Genomic DNA, 20,947 nt, shown 5'->3' with positions numbered 1-20,947 from the left:
TTTTTAAAATGTGTTTCTAGGAGGCATGGTTGGTTGTTTTGCTTTCATTTTTGTTTTAAGTGTTTTCATTATGTGTTTTATGTTCTGAACTGCTCAGTGATCTTCAGATGAAGGGTGGTATACAAATTTAATACGTAAATAAATAAGTCTGCAAAAATCTCCAGTTCACTCCAGCAAATCATTACCACACCACAGCCCACAAAACTTTCTTTGAACCCTATGAAAACTTCCTGAAAACATTCTCTAATGTTAACACATCCCAACCAAATGAGCAATGCCACAGGCTTATTGTTTCAGAGTCTGCATTATGAGCTGTGGCCAGGAAAGGGGCTGCCTGTCTGGCAACAGACATTTCAAAAGCTGTATAACAATAATGACTATAATTACTACAAAGGCAATCAAACAGTATTCAAGCTAACAAACTAAACTTTGATGCCTGAAATGAAAAGACTAGAACTCAAAGTTCTAGTACTTGAATCTGAAAAACAAGGCATCTTTGAAAACAACCCATTTTGTCAAATTGCCCGTTGGAGAAGGGAGGCAGCAGCGAGCACATGGCAACTGCTCCACCTGAGCTGCCCCTGCTCTCTCTCTGGGTGGGCACTTGCATGGCAATCATCCACTTCCTTCACTGGACAGTGTGTGTGAGACCCAAGGCTTCTAGTATTAAAAAGTTCCAAGTGTACTTATATGGAATCAAAAGACGCTGATATTGATGGAACCAGTTCCTAGGGCCAGCTGCTTCTGCTATCTTCTCGGGGAGAAGGGTTTTCATAAGATGCACTGGGCCACTGAACTAAATCAGCTTAAGCTGGGCTTCCCAGTGTTACAGTAAGGGGGGAAAGTATTTGATTCCCTGCTAAATTTACCTGTTTCCCTCTGACAAAGAAATGACCAGTCCATAATTTTAATGGTAGGTTTACTGTAGCTGTGAGAGACAGAATAACAACAGGAAGACCCCCAGAAACCCAGAAGACAAAAGTCAGAGATGGATGTGCATTATAATGAGTGAAATAAGTATTTGATCCCCTATCAACCAGCCAGATGTCAGGCTACCTGGTATCTTCACTGTATGTAATGAGCTGAGATTAGAAGCACCTGCTGTAAGGGAGAGGTCTTACCTGTAATCCCAGCTCGTTACAGTACCTGTACAAAAGACACCTGTTGACAGAAGCAATCAATCCAGCAGATTCCAAAGTAGCCACCATGACCAAGCCCAAAGAGCTGTCCAAGGATGTCAGGGACAAGATTGTAGACCTGCCCAAGGCTGGACTGGGTTACAAGACTATTGCCAAGCAGCTTGGTGAGAAGGTGACAACAGTTGGTGCAATAATTCGCAAATGGAAGAATCACAAAATATCTGTCAACCTCCCTCGGTCTGGGGCTCCATGCAATATCACATCTCATGGAGTTGCAATGATCAGGAGAACGGTGATGAAGCAGCCCAGAACTACCGTATTTTTCGCACCATAGGGCGCACCGGCCCATAAGGCGCACCTAGTTTTTTTGGGGGGGGGAAATAAAGGGGGGAAATATATTCCCCCCCCCCAAGGCGTGAGGCTGGGGCGGGGGAAGCCCAAGCTTCCCCCGACCCCAGCCCCCAGAACAGGCTGCTCTGCGCAAGCTGCGGGACTTCGGGATAAGAGGCAGCTCTGCGCAAGCTGCGGGAGCCCTCCCGCGGCTTGCGCAGAGCTACCCGAAGCCCCGGCGTGACTGCTCAGTGCGCCGGGACTTTGGGATAAGAGGCAGCGCTGCGCAAGCCGGGGGAGCCCTCCCGTGGCTTGCGCAGAGCTACCCGAAGCCCCGGCGTGACTGCTCAGCGCGCTGGGGCTTCGGGATAAGAGGCGGCTCTGCGCAAGCCGCGGGAGCCCGGCGGGAACTCCTGCGGGCTCCCACGGCTTGCGGATAGCTTCCTGAAGCCTGCATTTGCCCCACAGGACGCACACACATTTCCCCTTCATTTTTGGAGGGGAAAAAGTGCGTCCTATAGGGCGAAAAATACGGTACATGGGGGGAACTTGTCAATGATCTCAGGGCAGCTGGGACCATGGTCACCATGAAAACAGTTGGTAACACACTACGCCGTGAAAGACAGAGATCTTGCAGAGCCCGCAAGGTCCCCTTGCTCAAGACAGCATATGTACAGGCCCGTCTGCAGTTTGCCAATGCACATCTGAATGACCCAGGGGTGAACAGGGTGAAAGTGTTGCGGTCAGATGAGACCAAAGTCGAGCTCTTTGGCATCAACTCAACTCGCCATGTTTGGAGGAGGAGGAATGCTGCCTAAGACCCCAAGAACCCCATCCCCACCGTTAAACATGGAGGGGGACATATTATGCTTTGGGGGTGTTTTTCTGCTAAGGGGACCGAAAATTCTTCCTGATGTTTAGTCGGAATCTCCATTCTTGCAACTTGAATCCATTGCATTGCTCCCTCTTCATTGTGACAGCCCTTGAGATATCTGAAGATGGCTCTCATATTTCCTCTCAGTCTCCTCTTTTCCAGGCTATATATACTCAGCCTTCTGCGACATTAGCTACCCCTCCCAGTTTGGTGTTACCTGCAAATTGGATGAGCATCCTCTCAATTCTGTCATCCAAGTTGTTTATAAAGACATTGAACAACAACAGACTCAGGACAAAACCCGGAGGCAGCCCGCTGGTCACGTTTTTCCTGGATGACGAGGAACCATTAATGAGCACTCTGGATTTAGTCAGTCAACCACCTACAAATCCACCTATCATGGGGGACTTTGTTGAGAACCTGACTGAAATCAAGATACGCAATGTCCACAGCATTCCCACTAAGCTTGCAACTCTATCAAAAAAAGAAATGAGAGTCATCTGGCATGACTTGTTCTCCAAGAATTCTCAAAGATTACAGACCGAGGTTCTGAGATTACATCTGTAAGGTTCTTTAGTAGGCTTGGGTGCAGCTCATCATGCCCTGGAGATCTGAATTCATTCAAAGTAGCCTGGTGTTCCCTTCCTACCTCTTTTCCTGTCTTGGGCTGCAGCTCCTTCCTTACACCATTTATTCTGTTATCACCTGGTTGGGCATTGCTTTCCATTTAGGTGGAGACAGAGGCAAAGTAGGTGTTGAGTAGTTCCGCCTTCTCTCTGTCAGCCAATAGCATTTGTCTGTCTTCTTCACGCAAGGGACCTACTGCTCACTTGTTCTTCCGCTTGCTTCAGACATAGCCAAAGAAACCTTTATTATTATTTTTAACCTCTCATGCAAGCCCTCCTGACCCTCTCTCTGCAACTGCCTTCCATGCTCAAAGCATGGATCTCTTCACAAATGGGAAAAGAATTTAGAGAAGAACTAGATTCTGACATATAAGGAGATATCTTAAATAAGTTTCACATTCATCTGCTAAGTTTCAACCAGGGAACCTCTCAGGTGGGCACCATAGCCATTATAAGAGAACAAGGGAGGCATTCATGCTGAGTTCCAGCACCTCCTTTTCTAGAAAAATAGCCCTGGTCTCAACTGTTGTTTTCTGGAAGAACTCCATGAAAAAATTAAAGAAAACGTTTGTGTTGTGAACACATTCTCTGTGTCAGGAAAAACCAGCTTGTCTAATAACACAGCAGTATGAGTGTTTTATTGATTTGACAACAGATTCTGCAATAAAAGATAAGAAATCACTATCAGAGCTATCAGTTAAAAGGCGAATTTAAAGTTTTGTCAGATAAAGCTTTGGTTGCCACATGGAAATGGAGAGGGAAATGTAACAGTACATAATATTTTGGATTTTAAAATAAACTCACCTATTTTGTCTCCCAAATTTCTATCACCCCTCCCCTCTCTCACACACACTTCTTTCAAAGAACTGCATATACAGCTCAGAAATCAAACCACACATTTATTCACTTACCAGAAACGGCACTGACTGGGTTGTTTTTGTTAGTAGGCATTTGCATTCCTTCCAAAGCACCAGAGCCAAAGTAATCTTGCCTCAAATCTAGAGTTTTGTAATACAGAGCAGCCCTCTGGGAAACCAAGTATTTAACTATGCAAGAGGGCACCTCCCCACTGAACTACTATTTACCTTGAGTTAAAAGGGGAATAAGGGCGGGAGAAAGATAAACTGAAAAGTCAACTGTCCCAGGGGAAAAACAATCATCTTCTCATAGGTGAATTCCTGAAAGCCAGCTGCTGCTCACCTGGATGCAGTTCTTAATAACTCCAGAGAGACAAGGGCAGCTTCTAAAGCTTTGGTTTTCACAGTACTTATTGCCCTAACGGGACGCAGGTGGCGCTGTGGGTAAAACCTCAGCGCCTAGGACTTGCCGATCGCATGGTCGGCGGTTCAAATCCCCGCGGCGGGGTGCGCTCCCGTTGCTCGGTCCTAGTGCCTGCCAACCTAGCAGTTCAAAAGCACCCCCGGGTGCAAGTAGATAAATAGGGACCGCTTACTAGCGGGAAGGTAAACGGCGTTTCCGTGTGCTGCGCTGGCTCGCCAGATGCAGCTTGTCACGCTGGCCACGTGACCCGGAAGTGTCTGCAGACAGCGCTGGCCCCCGGCCTCTTAAGTGAGATGGGCACACAACCCTAGAGTCGTACACGACTGGCCTGTACGGGCAGGGGTACCTTTACCTTTACCTATTGCCCTAACCTTGAAAGCTTCACCAAAAGTCAGCAAGAGTCTTTTACCAATGGCTGCTTTCCACTAACGCTGTAGCGGACCTCTCTTTCCAAGTGTAAATCTCTTTTTGTTGACACCTGGCACTTTCATGGATTCCTGCTAAATTGCTGCAGGCACTGTTGGCATCTATTTACCAGGACCATCAAATGCCATAAATCTGTATTATTAAATAAATAAATAAATAAATAAATAACCGGAATGTGGGATTCAACTTCAGCTTCCAAACAACCCCAAATTTCACTTTTTCCTTCTTCTTTTTACTGCACACAAGTTGGCTTCTACACCAGTGGAGAATCTTTTAAAGAACATATGTGCAAGAAAACAAACCACAGCTGGGATAAAGTAATTACAAACAATGTAGTTATACAATGCCATAGGCAGGGCCGACTCATCTACGAAGCAAGGTGGCTTCTACCATGTAGCTTGCAATCAATATTGGGAAACTGCAAAGCTGTGGGGGTTCTAATTAAAATCAGGGAGGTCTCTGCAGATGATAAACAACCATTGAACTTGGACCTGTCTGCTCCTGTTGACTACAAATAACAGCCTTGCATACTATGAAACTGCAGCTGATGTGGAATTTGTCAATATAACCATGCTTCCCAACTTAATGGATCCTAATCTGGACTTCAGCAGAGCATTGTCATTCATTTATTCTAAGCCCCTCTGTGCCCATCCGAACACTGCAAAACATGCCAAACAACTGAGTTAGCTGATGGCTTTTTTAAAAAAAGAGGGCATGAGGTCAGAGGACAGCAGGGAAGCTGGCAAGGTGAATAAGGTACTGTACTGTCCTATTGTAATAATGTGAAAAACCTAATTAACTAGGTTTTTTGGAAAAACAAAAAGCCATGAATGACAGCAAGACTGCAAGCGCAGCTGGACAGGCTGAGAGGGACCTTCTTTGCTTCCTCATCGCTTGTATTGTTCACTTCCTGGTAGCAACTCACCTTCCTCATCAGCACTCATGTTTTCGTAAGAATCCCAGCAAATCAGTGGATCTGAACAGCTGAAGTCCACTAACACACCATGGCCATTCTGTAGTTCTTCACATCCTGAAAGATGAGAACCAGAAGTTTAAGTTAGGCATCTCCAAATACCCCCCCCCAAATCAGCACTGGCTAGTTTACTGAGGTCACTGTGGGGGGCAGAATCACTTTTTTGAGTTTCACTTCCTCATCAAGAACTAGAACAAGAAGTGACTCAAATGTGCAGGGGAAAAGAAGCTATGCTGCAAGGCAGACGGCACCACTTAGCAGTATAGGGGAGAAGGTCTCATGGCTGAATTCTTCCCCACCTCAAAACTCTCTGTATGTGAAAAAGCTAGCACATACCGGTAAGTGAAAATGTTCAATTGCTTCTTCCTGAAGTTCTAGCTTTCTTTGAGCTGACAGTTCAGGTGTGGGGAAGAACTGAAAGGTGCATTTTTTCCTCTGCATTAAATAACTAATGAATGTAAGCCCATAAAATCATGCCTAGCGTTTTAACTATCAGTATTTCTGATGTTTTCATTTCCCAATAAAGTTAACTGGAAGTTCTGGGCTTCCTCCCCACCCCCCACCACAGCCCAAGGAATTTATCACTGCAGATAACATGGTTGTGTAATAAGGTCCAAAGCTCACCACAGTGGTGATGCAACATGCAAGCAAGAGTTTAGTGGGAGGGAGGCCCTGATCCTGCTTCTTTTCTTACTTTGCTTCTAGAGGAGCCAAAGCACAATGGTGATGAGATCTCAGCCACCCACCACTTCAATTTGTGGAAGGCCTACTACTGCAAAGTACGGTGTCCAGAAAATCCTGTTGACATCTCTAGCACAGAGGAAACCCTGACAGCAAGACCCAGAGTTGGCTTCTGAAAGTTGGTCTAAATCCATGTCTATACATATAAGGTAGCATTTCCATTTGAATGCCAATTTGTATCACGGGTCTTTGTCCTAAGCCTTCTAAGCAGTGCTTTTTCTTAAAACAAAAGGTGCCTGTTCTCACCATGAAGTTCTTACAAGTAAGTGCCACACTTATAACCTTTGGGGGGAAATGTGTACCCTTGAGTACCCCCAGAAAAAGCAAAACTCACCCTCCTGAAGCACAAATGAACAATTGTTTTTTTATTGTTCCTTTTATGCAGCTTCATTTCAGGGGAAATGCTGAGGGCTTACCTTTTTTCAAACCATCAAGGTAAAGTGGGCTTCACACAGAAGGTTTAAAAACAAATAAAATTCGAACATGGTTTCCTAATGGATGAAGTAAGAGCTCCATTCTGAGATGCACTGAAATCAGTTTCACACAGATTACTGCCAGCTGCTGGTTGCCGACCAACCCAGAAGAAATATTTCTAAATGAAACTAGGATATTGCACATGAAGGCTGAAATGCAAAGGCACAAATTACAGACTTGCACTCACGGGACAGCTGCATATTCCTGCATTGTACGGGGTTGGATCAGATGATCCTCAAGGTCCCTTCCACCTCTAAAAAAAATATATGATTCGATGTACTGAAGGTTATCAGCCCCCATTCCTCTTGAAGGGGGTGCTGAAACATGTACAACGTCCTTTGGTTCCCAGCCATTGACTAAAGTCCCATGAGCCCTTCCTCAGCGAGCCCTTTGGACTCAAGTGAGCCTAGTCTGGAGTTACAATTTATAGGATTCAGCTGCAAGGCAGGAAATTTTTGAGGGGTACTCACCTTGGATATTTTCTGAGGATCCTGAAAACAACAGTTCAGCTTTTCCATAATCAGGGAAATGTTCATCTGTGAAAGGTACCACAATTTGTTTTAGAAAGTTAATTTCCCAGTGAACAGCCGGGCACATATGGAAATCAAGATTTTATAGAAGGATTATTTCATCTGAAGACACTTAAAAATTATTGATGCTTTGGCCCAAAGGACAAAGGAGTTAAAAAACCAATGCCTTGTTACCAAACTTTTTTTTTTTTAATGTGCACAACGTATTTATTTATGTGGGTGTTGGAAGGAGGACCTGCTCCCTGCTGCTGCAAGGCCCCTTTCTACCTGGCCTCAGGGGCAGGGCCCACCCCCACCCCCACCCCCACCCGGAACAGCTAAAAGGCTCCTGGGAGGCCACTGGGACATGGCTGCTGCTGGAAATGCTTTTAAATGTTTTTAAATAGTTTTTAATCTGTGGCGTTTTAAATGTTGGGGTTCTTTGTTTTTGCTCTGTTGGGAGTGGGCTGCACACCTGGTCCTTCAGGGGCAGTTACCCCATTCAGGACCAGGTAATCCTCCACACCTGCCCGCCCCCCATCCCCCCAAAACAGCACTTCTGTCTGGATGAGTGTTCAGACCCCTGGGCTCTCACTTGTGGGGTGCCTCAGGGTTCCGTCCTCTCCCCCAGGCTTTTCAACATCTACATGAAGCTGCTGGGAGAGATCATCAGGAGGTTTGGGCTGGGTGTTCATCAGTATGCAGATGACACCCAGCTCTACCTCTCTTTTAAATCAGAACCAGTGAAGGCAGTGAATGTCTTGCGTGAGTGCCTGGAGGGGTTGGCAGCTAACAGATTGAGACGGAATCCTGACAAGACAGAAGTACTGTTTAAGCACATAGATGTGCTTAAATCCTCCTCTGCCATCTAAAAAGGTAGATGGATACTTGCCCGTGTCTGCATTCTCCAAGTCCTCTTTGTCAAACACCAGACTATATCCTTGAACAGCCCCTGTGTGGAATTGCAGGCGGAAAATATCACAGGTGGTACATCCGTATTTTTTATGGCAGCATTTCAGCTGAAATAGAGGAAAACACAGGTAAGGCAACTTCCAGTATTCATGCAGGCACAAAATGCTTAGGTATGTAGCAGAATATATCTGCAAAAAAATCCATATACTGTACTGTGGGGCAGATGTCTATCTATCCACCTTAATTAGTCTTGTCTCTAGATCTCGACCATTTCAGACGGAACATGACTGAATGGTCCCCCGTTCCTGCCCAGTGCAGCCTGCAATCTGAGAACCTGATTCAAAGCTAAGCAAAATCTACAGGATGTTGAATTTTAGCCAACCCTGTTCTATAGGGCCTTCTAGTCTTACTTCTCTGCCTTGTTGTTAGACATATTGAACAGAAAGGATCCAATTTACTTTGTAACAAAAAGTCATAATAATACCCAGTATAATGTACTAGTAATACTAGTAATGTACTAAGTGACTTTTTATCTATTGGTTTTCTTCATGACCCTTTACTTTGGCTCATCTCTGGATAACCTTTTGAGCTGCCTAAATTTAGCTAAAATACTAAATATTTGTAGGTTTTCTTCCTCCAAGGAAGATGGAGACAGTGTTTTTCTGTAGAAAAAATACACCCAGAGCATTTAAACATCAACGAAGTCCAGTTAATGCTTACCATAATATCTTCCTTCAGCAGCTGGGCTGGTTCCACTCCAATAGAGACACTGTTTTTATTCTCTGGCCCCACACTACTTAAAGAACAAAGAAGGAGAATTATGTGAGAGGCTGTATTTCAAAGTGCCGTCAGAAGAGATAATTTTGAACTCCAGGAGTCCAAATGGCTGAAACCTGATTTATACATTTTAAAAATCTCAGCCCCTCTGGGATTGTACCAACTCATTATGTAGGTGCAGGAATAATATTGTTTAACTGAGCCATTTTCACACAGAAAAATAGCTGCTTAGGGAGAAAGTGGCTCTCTCCATTTGGGATTCCTGATATAGAAGAGAACATGGAGTATATTCAGATGCACACTCTGGACTTGATTTCAAAAAGCTGGTTTCAAAAAGCTTAAGGAACAACTGGGTGAAAATCCATGGTCAGAAATATGCAAAGAGAAGGGAGTTCAGGGTGGATGGGAGTTTCTTAGAGGTGAAATATTGAAGGAACAATTGCAAACATTTCCAACAAGAAAGGAAAGTGGGGCAGGCTAACTTTCAGAATGAGTTCAGGCTTGCAATAATAATAAGAGTTTATTCATTTCTGTTTGAAGGAAGAGGAAGAACAGCAAATGGTAGGTCCTTTGCATGGAAAAGATGGAGAAATCCTATTGGGTAACAGAGAGAAAGCAGAACTGCTCAACACCACTGTTAAGTTGTGGGTTGACATAGCAGACGACACAGCGATTTCTCCAAAGCAGCTCTTTATTTTGTACGCTGGAACAGAACTAACTGAGGAGCTCAGTCAGCCTGCTTATATAGAGCTACAGAACAATGTAACTGTTGCCATTTTCTAAAACTATCCAATCACTGAACGTCACTTTTCGATCCTTCATTTGCATACAAAACTATCCAATCTCTGAACGTCACTTTTCGATCCTTCATTTGCATAACTATCTACAGTATCCCCCGGCTGGCCCAGGGTGAGAACTTCAGTACATAACACCCCTCCCCACCGAGATAAGGCGTTAGTTACAATTGTAATGGTTTCCTTATATACAGCACTACACGTAATGGTTCAATTAGGCACAAAAGCATATTGGTTACATTTCCCATACTTAGACCAACAGTGATACATACAACATAGTCCTTTAAATAAGTTGGGCGCTTGGAAACTCTGCCAGACCGCCGGGGACTGGTAGCCAAGTCCGGGGGGCCACACAATTCTTGCTGAGGCTGTGGCACGACCCTAGGTGGCGTTGAAACCAAGTCCCCTGGATCCGCTGCTGTGGGTGGAGCCTCCGCAAGTGGAGTGGTCTGAGCCTGTGGTAAGTCTGGCAGACCCTCTGAAGCGGCTTGGTTCGGCTCCATGCTGGCAGTTTGCGAGGGAGGTGTAGGTGGAGCCTCGCCATCTGTAAGTGTCTCTTCTGGAGCCACGAGTGCAGTTGGGGGCACCACGGTAATGTCCAAGTCCCCAAACCTGCGCCTAAGCTAGTCTATGTGCCAGCGCCACAAGCGTCCGTCTTTGAGTGCCACCTGGTACGAGTGAGATCCAGTTACTCCCACTACTGTGGCTGGCACCCAAGGAATGTCCCCCACATAGTTCCGGGCAAAGACCTGGTTTCCTGGAACAAATGACCGTGGCGCGTTGGCACAGCCTGGGGGTTCGGCCGCGGCAAAGTCCAGGTGCAGCCGGTCGAGCGGTGACCTGAGGCGGCGGCCCATAAGCAGTTCAGCAGGACTCCGCCCTGTGGCCGCATGAGGGGTGATGTGTTGCATGAACAAGTATTCAGCGACCCGCTCGTGCCAGTCTCCCCGGTCCAGGCGCGCCAGTGCCTCTTTTGCCGAGCGCACCATTCTCTCTGCTTGCCCATTGCTGGATGGATGAAATGGTGCCGTTAGGGCATGGCGGATGCCCAGTCTCAAAAGTGCCTGACGTGAACTGCGGTCCGTTGTCGGAGACAAGGACATCAGGACACCCATGCGTCGCAAACAGGCCTCACAGCACCCGGATGACAGCCTCGGTAGTGGTGGAGGGCATCAGGGCCACCTCCAGCCATTTGGAATAGGCGTCCACCACTACCATAAAGGTCTGGTTTATCATGTACCACCTGTACATCATTTTCATAATATTCTCTCTTAGGGCATTACATGCCGTAAATTTCATACCTGTGGTCCACAACTGTTCCCAGTCAGCAAACATGATGTTATGTCCGATATCTTGTGCCCATTTTATCATAGCAGATTTTACCGTTTCATCCTCGGTATTCCATTTCAACATCAAGTTATACATTCTTGATAGTATCTTAGCTTTGGGTTCTAACAGTTCTGTTTCTAGTTTTGATTTTTCCACCTGGAAGCCAATTTTTTATCTAAATTGTAGGCCTCCCTTATTTGAAAATAATGAAGCCAATCTCGCACTTTATCCTTTAGTTTCTCGAAACTCTGCAATTTCAATTTGTCACCCTCCTGTTCCAAAATCTCCCAGTATTTTGGCCAGTGGAAAAGACTGGTGTTGTGCCCTTTCCATTGGAATTATCTGTATGTTTTAATAGGTCTTAGATAGATCAATACAGATAGAGGTAGAGATATAATTTTATTTCTATTAATATTTTATTGTTTTTTAATTACAGGCGGCAATCATTCTGTTCCTGGAACCCACATGTCAAATTCCCCCCACCCCTGGTCCGCCCCCATTCTGCCTTCTTCCAGGTCCAAAAGGCCACATGCATCAGTGATTGCATCAATTGGACACGCCTAAAGTGGTCACTGCCTGTATGATAGTAGTAATAGTAGTAGTAGTAGTAGTAATAATAATAATAATAATAATAATAATAATAATAATAATAATAATAGTAATGTCCTTTTAGAACCACAGAGCTCAGATTTATTTAGCAATCTGTTTTGGCCTTCTGCCAGCTCCCCCCCTCCACTTTATTCCTAATAAAGTTTCTTAATTTGACAGCAATTGTTAACCACAGGGCTTTAGGATCTCCATGTGCCCAGACACCTGGCATTCAGGCGACTGGGCATTTAGGACTGGAGTTGTACGTGACCAGCTTGCTTTTCTGAGGTTTGGGAGAGACTCAGAGAGAGGGCAGGCTGTCTTTAAACTCTGAGTTACTCATACGGGAAGTGGTGTTTTTTATGTCGTGCCTCAATAACTTTTCTTCTTACAAGTCAATAACTGGGGGAGATTAAAATTAGAATGCAAGAGGCTTTTCTCATGTTTTTCCAATTCCGCATGGAAAAAGCAATTTAAAACAACACTGAAGTTAAAAAAGGGGGGGGGAGGGCAAGAAACAACTAAAATTGATGAGAACATTATAGGAGTGGGGTCTAAGGGATGTATGGAGTGAGAGTAATCCAGGGAACACAATCCACACATTTGTCACCCTTTTTTTAGCTCGCAATCTAAAATAGACTTTTAAAGGAAGTGCAGACAGCTCATATTGGTGAAATCAAAATAACAGACCATGTTCCACTGAGCGCACACTTCCTATTAACTCTGTCAGAAACTGTGACCCATATTTGGTATTTTAGTCCTGTCCTTGACATCATTAGATTTTTTTTAAAAAGAAAAATAATACAGAAGGAACAGTTTCAGAATTGCTGTGGGAAACAATGAAGGCAGTGTTTAAAGGTCTATGTATGCAAGAAAAATCAAGAGTGAATAAAATCTACAAGGCACAAAATACACAGTTACAACAGGAAGTCTCTTCCTTGGAGCCAAGACACAGGACAACAAGTTCAAAACAAGTTTACAAACAACTACCTATTATGAAGGATGTTCTTCTCATTATAGGGGATTGGAATGCTAAAGGAGGGAGTCAAGAGATAAAAGGAACAACTGGCAAGTTTGGCCCTGGAGTTCAAAACGAAGCAGGGCAAAGGCTAATAGAGTTCTGCCAAGAGAACAAGCTGGTCATCACAAACACTCTTTTCCAACAACACAAGAGACGACTCTACACATGGACATCACCAGTTGGGCAGCATCGAAATCAGATTGATTATATTCTCTGCAGCCAAAGATGGAGAAGCTCTATATAGTCAGCAAAAACAAGACCTGGAGCTGACTGTGGCTCAGATCATCAGCTTCTTATAGCAAAATTCCAGCTTAAACTGAAGAAAGTAGGAAAAACCACTGGGTCAGTAAGACACAATCTAAATCAAATCCCTTATGAATACACAGTGGAAGTGAGGAACAGGTTTAAGGATTTAGATTTGGTGGACAGAGTGCCTGAAGAACCATGGATGGAGGCTTGTAACATTATACAGGAGGCAGCAACGAAAACCATCCCAATGAAAAGGAAATGCAAGAAAGCAAAGTGGCTGTCCAACGAGGCCTTACAAATAGCGGGGGAGAGAAGGCAAGCAAAATGCGAGGGAGATAGTGAAAGATACAGGAAATTGAATGCAGATTTCCAAAAAATAGCAAGGAGAGACAAGAGGGTTTTCTTAAATGAACAATGCAAAGAAATAGAGGAAAACAACAGAATGGGAAAAACCAAAAATCTGTTCAAAAAAATTGGAAAGGAACATTTCGTACAAAGATTACCATAATAAAGGACAAAAGTGGAAAGGACCTAACAGAAGCAGAAGATGTCAAGAAGAGGTGGCAAGAATACACAGAAGAATTATACCAGAAAGATATGGATGTCTCGTACACCCCAGGCAGTGTGGTTGCTGACCTTGAGCCAGACATGCTGGAGAGTGAAGTCAAATGGGCCTTAGAAAACAAGGCCAGTGGAAGTGATGATATTCCAGCTGAACTATTTAAAATTTTAAAAGATGATGCTGTTAAGGTGGTACACTCAATATGCCAACAAGTTTGGAAAACTCAGCAGTGGCCAGAGGATTGGAGAAGATCAGTCTACATCCCAATCCCAAGGAAGGGCAGTGCCAAAGAATGCTCCAACTACCGCACAATTGCACTCATTTCACACGCTAGCAAGGTTATGCTTAAAATTCTACAAGGAAGGCTCAAGCAGTATGTGGACCGAGAACTCCCAGAAGTGCAAGCTGGATTTTGAAGGGGCAGAGGAACCAGAGACCAAATTGCAAACATGCGCTGGATTATGGAGAAAGCTAGAGAGTTCCAGAAAAACATCTACTTCTGCTTCATTGACTATGAAAAGCCTTTGACTGTGTCGGCCACAGCAAACTATGGCAAATTCTTAAAGAAATGGGAGTGCCTTATCACCTCATCTGTCTGCTGAGAAATCTCTATGTGGGACAAGAAGCTACAGTTAGAACTGTATATGGAACAACTGGTTGGTTCAAAATTGGGAAAGGAGTATGACAAGGCTGTATGTTGTCTGCCTGTTTATTTAACTTATATGTAGAATTCATCATGCAAAAGGCTGGACTGGATGAATCCCAAACCGGAATTAAGATTGCCGGAAGAAATATCAACCACCTGACACAACCTTGATGGCAGAAAGTGAGGAGGAATTAAAGAACCTTTTAATGAGGGTGAAGGAGGAGAGCGCAAAATATGGTCTGAAGCTCAACATAAAAAAAACTAAGATCATGGCCACTGGTCCCATCACCTCCTGGCAAATAGAAGGGGAAGAAATGGAGGCAGTGAGAGATTTTACTTTCTTGGGCTCCATGATCACTGCAGCCACGAAATTAAAAGACGCCTGCTTCTTGGGAGAAAAGCAATGACAAACCTAGACAACATATTAAAAAGCAGAGACATCACCTTGCCAACAAAGGTCCGTATAGTTAAAGCTATGGTTTTCCCAGTAGTGATGTATGGAAGTGAGAGCTGGACCATAAAGAAGGCTGATCGTTGAAGAATGGATGCTTTTGAATTATGGTGCTGGAGGAGACTCTTGTGAGTCCCATGAACTGTAAGAAGATCAAACCGATCCATTCTTAAGGAAATCAGCCCTGAGTGCTCACTGGAAGGACAGATTGTGAAGCTGAGGCTTCAAGACTTTGGCCACCTCATGAGAAGAGAAGACTCCCTGGAAAAGACCCTGATGTTGGGACAGATGGAGGGCACAAGGAGAAGGGGATGACAGAGGATGAGATGGTGGGACGGTGTTCTCGAAGCTACCAGCATGAGTTTGACCAAACTGTGGGAGGCAGTGGAAGACAGGAGTGCCTGGCGTGCTCTGGTCCAGGGGGTCATGAAGAGTCGGACACGACTAAACAACAACTACAACATATTATGTGAAAAGAACTAGAAGCAATAGAAATTGATAAAACAATAGTACAAATTCTAAATTAAAAACAAAAGTATTAAGAATATTGGGGTAAGGGATCCAAACTATTAGCCGCTGGTTGCAAAAAAGGAGAAACAAAGCTGTAATTACAGGTATAAAAATGAAAACAGAAGAAAGGGTTTATAACACAAAATCAGTATCTGTAGAATTTAATAAGTTTTTCTTCTCTGTACTCCTCCCCACTCCCCCTCTAGAATAAATTACTAGATACCAAAGCAATACCTATACTAAAGGAAGAGGACAGTAAATGTATGGAAAATGAGGTATCAGAGGAGAAGATAAAGGAAGTAATTTAAAACTTGAAGGTGGGAAAATCATGTGGCCCTAATAAATAATTTTATTATTTATACCCCATTGTGATGGTTTTGAAACACCCTTTTGCAAAACATTTAAGGAACACGCACTTCCACAAATGGCCAGGCTATACAATGTGTTTGGGGGGGGGGGCTGTAAGCCCGAGCCTCCTTCCAATTCCTGCATCCCACACAGATTCAATTCCAGGAATAGCCAGACGACCTTCCTGATGAGGTAATGGCCTAAGCCTGGGTTGTTAAGGTAACGAAGGAAGTGGCTCTGTGCCAGAGGACAAATGAGTGGGGCCCCTTCCCTCCCGTGTCTGGTAGTTTGAAAGACAAAAAACTTGAGTGGGGTTTGCAAGCTAGAAGCTGCAGGCTGGGCAGCTGGGAGACGGAGCGATGCCTGATTTCTGTTGCAATCGAAGGCTGTGGCTCTGGGAGAAGCAATACCATCCTGAGGCATTAATGCTGTGAACTCCTCCATCGTAGGCTCAGGTTGTATATATGTGCAAATAACCTCATTGCAGAGGAAACACGAACCTTGGGTAAGTGCCTGCTGCAGCCTCTCACTGCTCAGAGACTGGGGTGGAATGCAACACAACACTATTTCAGCTCATAACCCACTTCCCGCAACTTCAAAGCATTCAAGAATTGTGCTTCTTCCCAAGGATCCCACGAATGTTGAGTCATACTGTCAGGGAACTGCCATCGGAGGAACAGGTGGTGGAAAGGCTCCAGGAGAATAGGAGAGATTCTGCAGCAGAAGAAGGAACCAGTAGGGGGAGAGCAGGAGCTCTGGAGGAAGGGGAGTCGGAGGGGAGGCTCTGGGATACTTCCAGTGAGAATAGTGAAGAGGTAACAAGACCCCCCTTAGGAACTCCCACCCTTCGCCGGAAACTGTCACGCAGAGAGTCCCGGAGGCGCATGTCCGTCAAACAGCTTTTATGCTGGCGTAAGTTCCGTAGACGCCCACTGTCAGATTCTACCAGCGACTGACGGAGTCATGCTTTGGGGGCTCCGTTAGTGACTCGGTTTGGTTGACCAGCCAAACACCAGAGGGATCAAGCTTTTACGCACAAGCAGCTCATTATCCCATCACAGCAATCTGACAGTCTTTGAAAGCAGCTTGTGCAAGCAGAGGGCATCATGAGCGAACCAGCCGGAACCGGAGGAGCAGGAGCTGGAGCTGGAGCAGGTCCAAGCCTGGAAGAAAGGTACAGGGCGTTGGAGGTCCAGCTCGCGCTGCAAACGGCGAGGCTCGAGGAGAGGAGGGCTCAAGATGCGGATAAGGGGAAAACCACCCCACTTGCCAGAAAGGTGCCTGGATTGGTGCAGAAATTTGGGGGGGATCCCAGGAACTATCAAGCCTTTAGGACAGAGATGCAATATGCTCTCAATCTACTGTTTGATGACTTCCCCGATGAGAACTCTAGAGTGGCGTACGTGATTGGCCATCTAGAGGGAGGGGCGAAGGACTGGGTTAGACCCCTGATGGCAGCCAATAATGAAATCTTAAAGGACACAATGAAGTTTTTTCGCGCCATGGACTTGATGTTTTCCAGCGAGATTGAGCAGGGGGTGGTGCGCAGGCAGTTAATGGCGTGTAAACAGGGGAGCCGATCTGTACGTGAGTACTGGACTGAGTTCACCATGCTGATTCATAGACTGGGGTGGGACCTTGCGAGTGAACCAATTCAAATGCTGTTTGAAGAAGGGCTCTCTCCGGCAGTGAAAGATGAACTTTCCCGGGCGCCTAGGGCGGAGTCTATGGATCAGCTGACTAAATCTGCGCTGTCCATAGGGGCGCGCCAGGAGGCAAGAGCTTTGGAAAAGCGGGAAGGAAAGGGGGAACGTTGGAAGGACTTCCGCATTCCAGAGATTCTGGAGCAGCCTTTCCCGCCAGCAGAGCCGATGGAACTTGAAACAGCGCGCGCGCGCGCAGTTTCAAACACCAGTGAAGGGCGGAAGAAGGAGGGAAAGAGCGCCAAGAGATGTTATCTCTGCCAACAGCCAGGTCACTTTGCCAGAGTCTGTCCGCAAAGGAAGGAATGGCAAGGGATGGCGGGAACTGTTGGGGGGAAGGAGGAAGGAGAAATCAAGGAGCAAGTAAAAGCCAACGCCTGGCTGCCAACATCAGGGCACAGCAGCCAGGCCAAGGAGTAGTGAATGTGCCCACGCCGGAACCTCCACGACCAGCGCTGGTGATAGAGGTGTTGCTGGAACTGTCAAACGGACACCCACTAAAGATAAAAGCGCTATTGGATTCAGGCAGCTCCTGTAATTTCATGAGTAAGGAGTTTGCAGCTGAACACCAGATACAGACTATCCCATTAAGTAAGCCTTTGCAGGTTACCACGATTGATGGGAGGGAACTGTTGGGAGGAGAAGTGAGCCAACAGACTGTACCAATGATAATGAGGGTGGCAAGACACACAGAACTGATAACGTTTAACGTAGCCACCTTGGGAGGAGCTCCTATTATTTTGGGAATGAGCTGGCTGGCACTACACGATCCGCTAGTAGGCTGGCATCAGAGAGTGGTTTCCTTTGGATCAGCACATTGCCTAGAACACTGCAAGGAGGGAGAGGCTCAGGCAGGGGCCAGGGCCACTCTAGCAGGGATGGAAGTGATGGACAAGGGGGAGGTGCCACCACAATACGCTGACTTGATGGACGTCTTTAGCGAAAAGGAAGCAGATAAACTGCCCCCGCACAGACCCTTTGACTGTCAAATTACCTTACTCCCAGGAGCACAATTGCCAGTGGGCAAGCTGTATGCAATGTCAGACAGTGAGATGCAGGAGTTAAGGGAGTTTATTGACAAGAACCTCAAGCGAGGTTTCATCAGAGAGTCACGAGCGGTGGGGGGCAGCCCAGTGTTCTTTGTGGACAAAAAAAAACACGGGTAAACCCAGGCTTGTATGTGATTTCAGGGCCCTAAATGCAGTGTCAGAACCAGTGACTTTCCCTATGCCTAGAATTGATGACATTCTGACACGGGTGAGAAAAGGGAAAATTTTTACCAAGCTGGACCTTAGAGGGGCATATAACTTGATACGTGTGAGAAAGGGGGATGAGTGGAAGACCACTATGTTCACCCCCTTGGGGGCCTTTGAGTACCTCGTTATGCCCTTCGGATTACAGGGGGGCTCGGCCTGTTTTCAATCATTCATGAATCACGTCCTGGGGCCATTGCTCTACAAGAACTGCGTAGCATTCTTAGATGACGTCCTGGTGTACTCAGAGAATGAGGAGCAGCATGTGCGAGATGTAAGAGAAGTACTGAGCAAACTGCGAGAAAATCGGCTGTGGGTGAAACTGGAGAAGTGTCAGTTTCATACCAGGGAGGTGGAATTCCTGGGGTACCGGTTGTCTGACAAGGGATTGGCCATGGATCCCAGCAAGGTTCAAGCGGTACTGGAATGGAAAACACCAAAGACCAAGAAGGACGTGCAAAGATTCTTGGGCTTCGGAAACTTCTATAGGAAGTTCATCAAAAACTTTGCCCATTTAACAGCGCCCATCACGGATTGTCTTAGCAGCAAGAAAAAATTTGTTTGGACGGAAGAAGCGCAGCGGGCGTTCGAACACTTAAAGCAGGCGTTTGCGTTGGAAGAGCAACTTTTGCACGTAGATCTACAACAACCAATGAGAGTGGAGACTGACGCGTCAGACAGAGCGGTGGGGGCCGTGCTTCTCCAGCCGGGAAAAGATACGTCTGAATGGAGACCGTGTGCATTCTTCTCGCGGAAGTTGAACAAATCCGAGAGGAACTACACAGTATACGACCGAGAACTGCTCGCCATTCATGAAGCATTCCGGAGATGGCGGCACTTGCTGATTGGGGCGCAGCACAAGGTTCAAGTCCGAACTGACCACAAAAATCTGGAATACTGGAGAACAGCCCGAGTGCTGAACCAGAGACAAGTGAGATGGGCCCAGGAGTTCTCCAAATTCCACTTTGAGATTAGTTACGTGCCAGGCTCCGAGAACGTGAGGGCGGACGCTCTTTCCAGGAAACCTGAGTACTTAGAGGGGGAGGGAGCGCCTGAGGCAAGGCATGTAATCCCTGAAGACCGCTGGGTGTGTGGGGCGGCATTGGTGGGGCAGAGGAAACTGATAGAGGGTACTGAGAACGATGAATACGCCCAAGAGAAACTCAGAGAACTCAGGAGGACAGAGGAGAACACAGGGGGGTTTGAAGAAAAGAACGGGGCGTTGTATTACAAAGGGGCACTGTACATACCCGATGGGGAACTGAGGGGCAGAGTACTCAAGCAGTTGCATGACAGCCCCACAGCGGGGCATTTTGGACAGCACAAAACCATGTGGTTGGTTACCAGGGAGTTTTGGTGGCCCAAGGTGAGGGAGGACGTACGGGAATATGTCAGGGGTTGCGACAGGTGCCAGCGAGCGAAAGGGGAGAGGGTGGCGCCAGCGGGGCTATTACAACCCTTACCCACACCAGAAAGGCCATGGGAGACAGTATCCATAGATTTTATGACGGACCTGCCAAAATCCAAAGGCAAAACAGCTGTCATGGTGGTGGTAGATCTATTAACTAAGATGTGTCATTTTATAGCCTGTTCACATGCGGTCACAGCGGAGGAAACCGCCAAGTTGTTTGTAGAGCATATTTTCAGGTTGCATGGCGCCCCCTTGAGGGTGGTCAGCGACAGAGGGAAACAGTTTACTTCCAGGTTCTGGAGGAAACTTATGAGCTTACTGCACGTGGAACTCAATTTTTCAACTGCCCGGCACCCAGAAACAAATGGGCAAGCGGAAAGGGCAAACGGGATTTTACAACAATACCTGAGGTGTTATGTAGAAGACAGAGAAAATGATTGGGTAGATAAGTTAAGTTACCTCTGGCAGAATTTGCCTACAACAATGCGGAGAACGTGTCCACAGGGATGAGTCCCTTTCTGGCAAATTATGGGTGTCATCCCCGGGCATTTCCAGGAGAAGGAGGGGAGAGGTGGAGCGTGCCGGCGGCGGAACATTTTGTTGAAGAGATGGAAGCGATCCACCGTCAGCTTCAACTTAACTTAGAGAAAGCCAAGGAAGAATATAAGAAGCAAGCAGACAGAAATAGGAGGGAAGGTGAAACTATAAGGGTGGGAAACCGGGTGTGGCTATCCACCCAAGGACTACCGTTCAAGGGAGGGAGTAAAAAATTGAGACCCAAAAGATTGGGACCCTTTGAGGTCATACAGCAGGTCAACCCAGTAGCATTCAAACTCAGACTGCCCAGTCACATGAAATTGCACCCAGTATTTCACAGGTCATTACTGTCGCCGTACCGAGAGGGACGTGAGTGGGGGGAGCGTGAGAGAGAGGTCACCCAAACGCCCATGATCGAAGAGAGAGAAAGCGACATGAACGTGGCAGGAATCATTGATTCCAGGTGGAAGGGGAATCAGGTGG

General features: G+C 46.2%; 3 protein-coding genes across 4 annotated transcripts in view; 1 reads left to right on the top strand and 2 right to left on the bottom strand.

The window, feature by feature from the left end:
- UPP1 (uridine phosphorylase 1) overlaps positions 1-20,947 on the top strand; it is a 122,133-nt gene that overhangs the window by 6,797 nt on the left and 94,389 nt on the right. The window lies entirely within an intron of this gene.
- The window catches only part of TNS3 (tensin 3), a 78,165-nt gene that overhangs the window by 48,113 nt on the left and 9,105 nt on the right, over positions 1-20,947 (bottom strand). Inside the window, exons 2-5 of one of the 2 annotated variants that reach the window (XM_081835058.1) lie at positions 9,006-9,081; positions 8,266-8,392; positions 7,335-7,400; positions 5,602-5,706 (exon numbers count right to left, since the gene is read on the bottom strand). In XM_081835058.1, coding sequence (XP_081691184.1) covers positions 5,602-5,706; positions 7,335-7,400; positions 8,266-8,392; positions 9,006-9,081 — 374 coding nt within the window. Of the gene's footprint in view, positions 1-3,880; positions 3,956-5,601; positions 5,707-7,334; positions 7,401-8,265; positions 8,393-9,005; positions 9,082-20,947 lie in introns of those variants that run through there. The other variant, XM_081835057.1, reaches the window with a different exon arrangement.
- Positions 9,816-11,059, bottom strand: LOC309326422 (uncharacterized protein). The gene is made up of 2 exons (XM_081835120.1): positions 9,919-11,059; positions 9,816-9,868 (listed from the first exon to the last, which is right to left on the bottom strand). The coding sequence occupies exon 1, from the start codon at positions 10,969-10,971 to the stop codon at positions 10,480-10,482; it is 492 nt and encodes a 163-aa protein (XP_081691246.1). The 5' UTR covers positions 10,972-11,059; the 3' UTR covers positions 9,816-9,868; positions 9,919-10,479.

This window comes from Podarcis erhardii, assembly GCF_964252035.2.
Source record: "Podarcis erhardii genome assembly, chromosome: 13".
NCBI lineage: Eukaryota > Metazoa > Chordata > Lepidosauria > Squamata > Lacertidae > Podarcis > Podarcis erhardii.
Note: the sequence above shows the minus strand (reverse complement) of the source record. Positions and strands in the feature narration are given on the sequence as shown.

Bases quoted from the DNA above. Each gene is read 5' to 3' on its own strand.
- LOC309326422 (XM_081835120.1), bottom strand. From the start codon at position 10,971: ATGGGTGTCCTGATGTCCTTGTCTCCGACAACGGACCGCAGTTCACGT.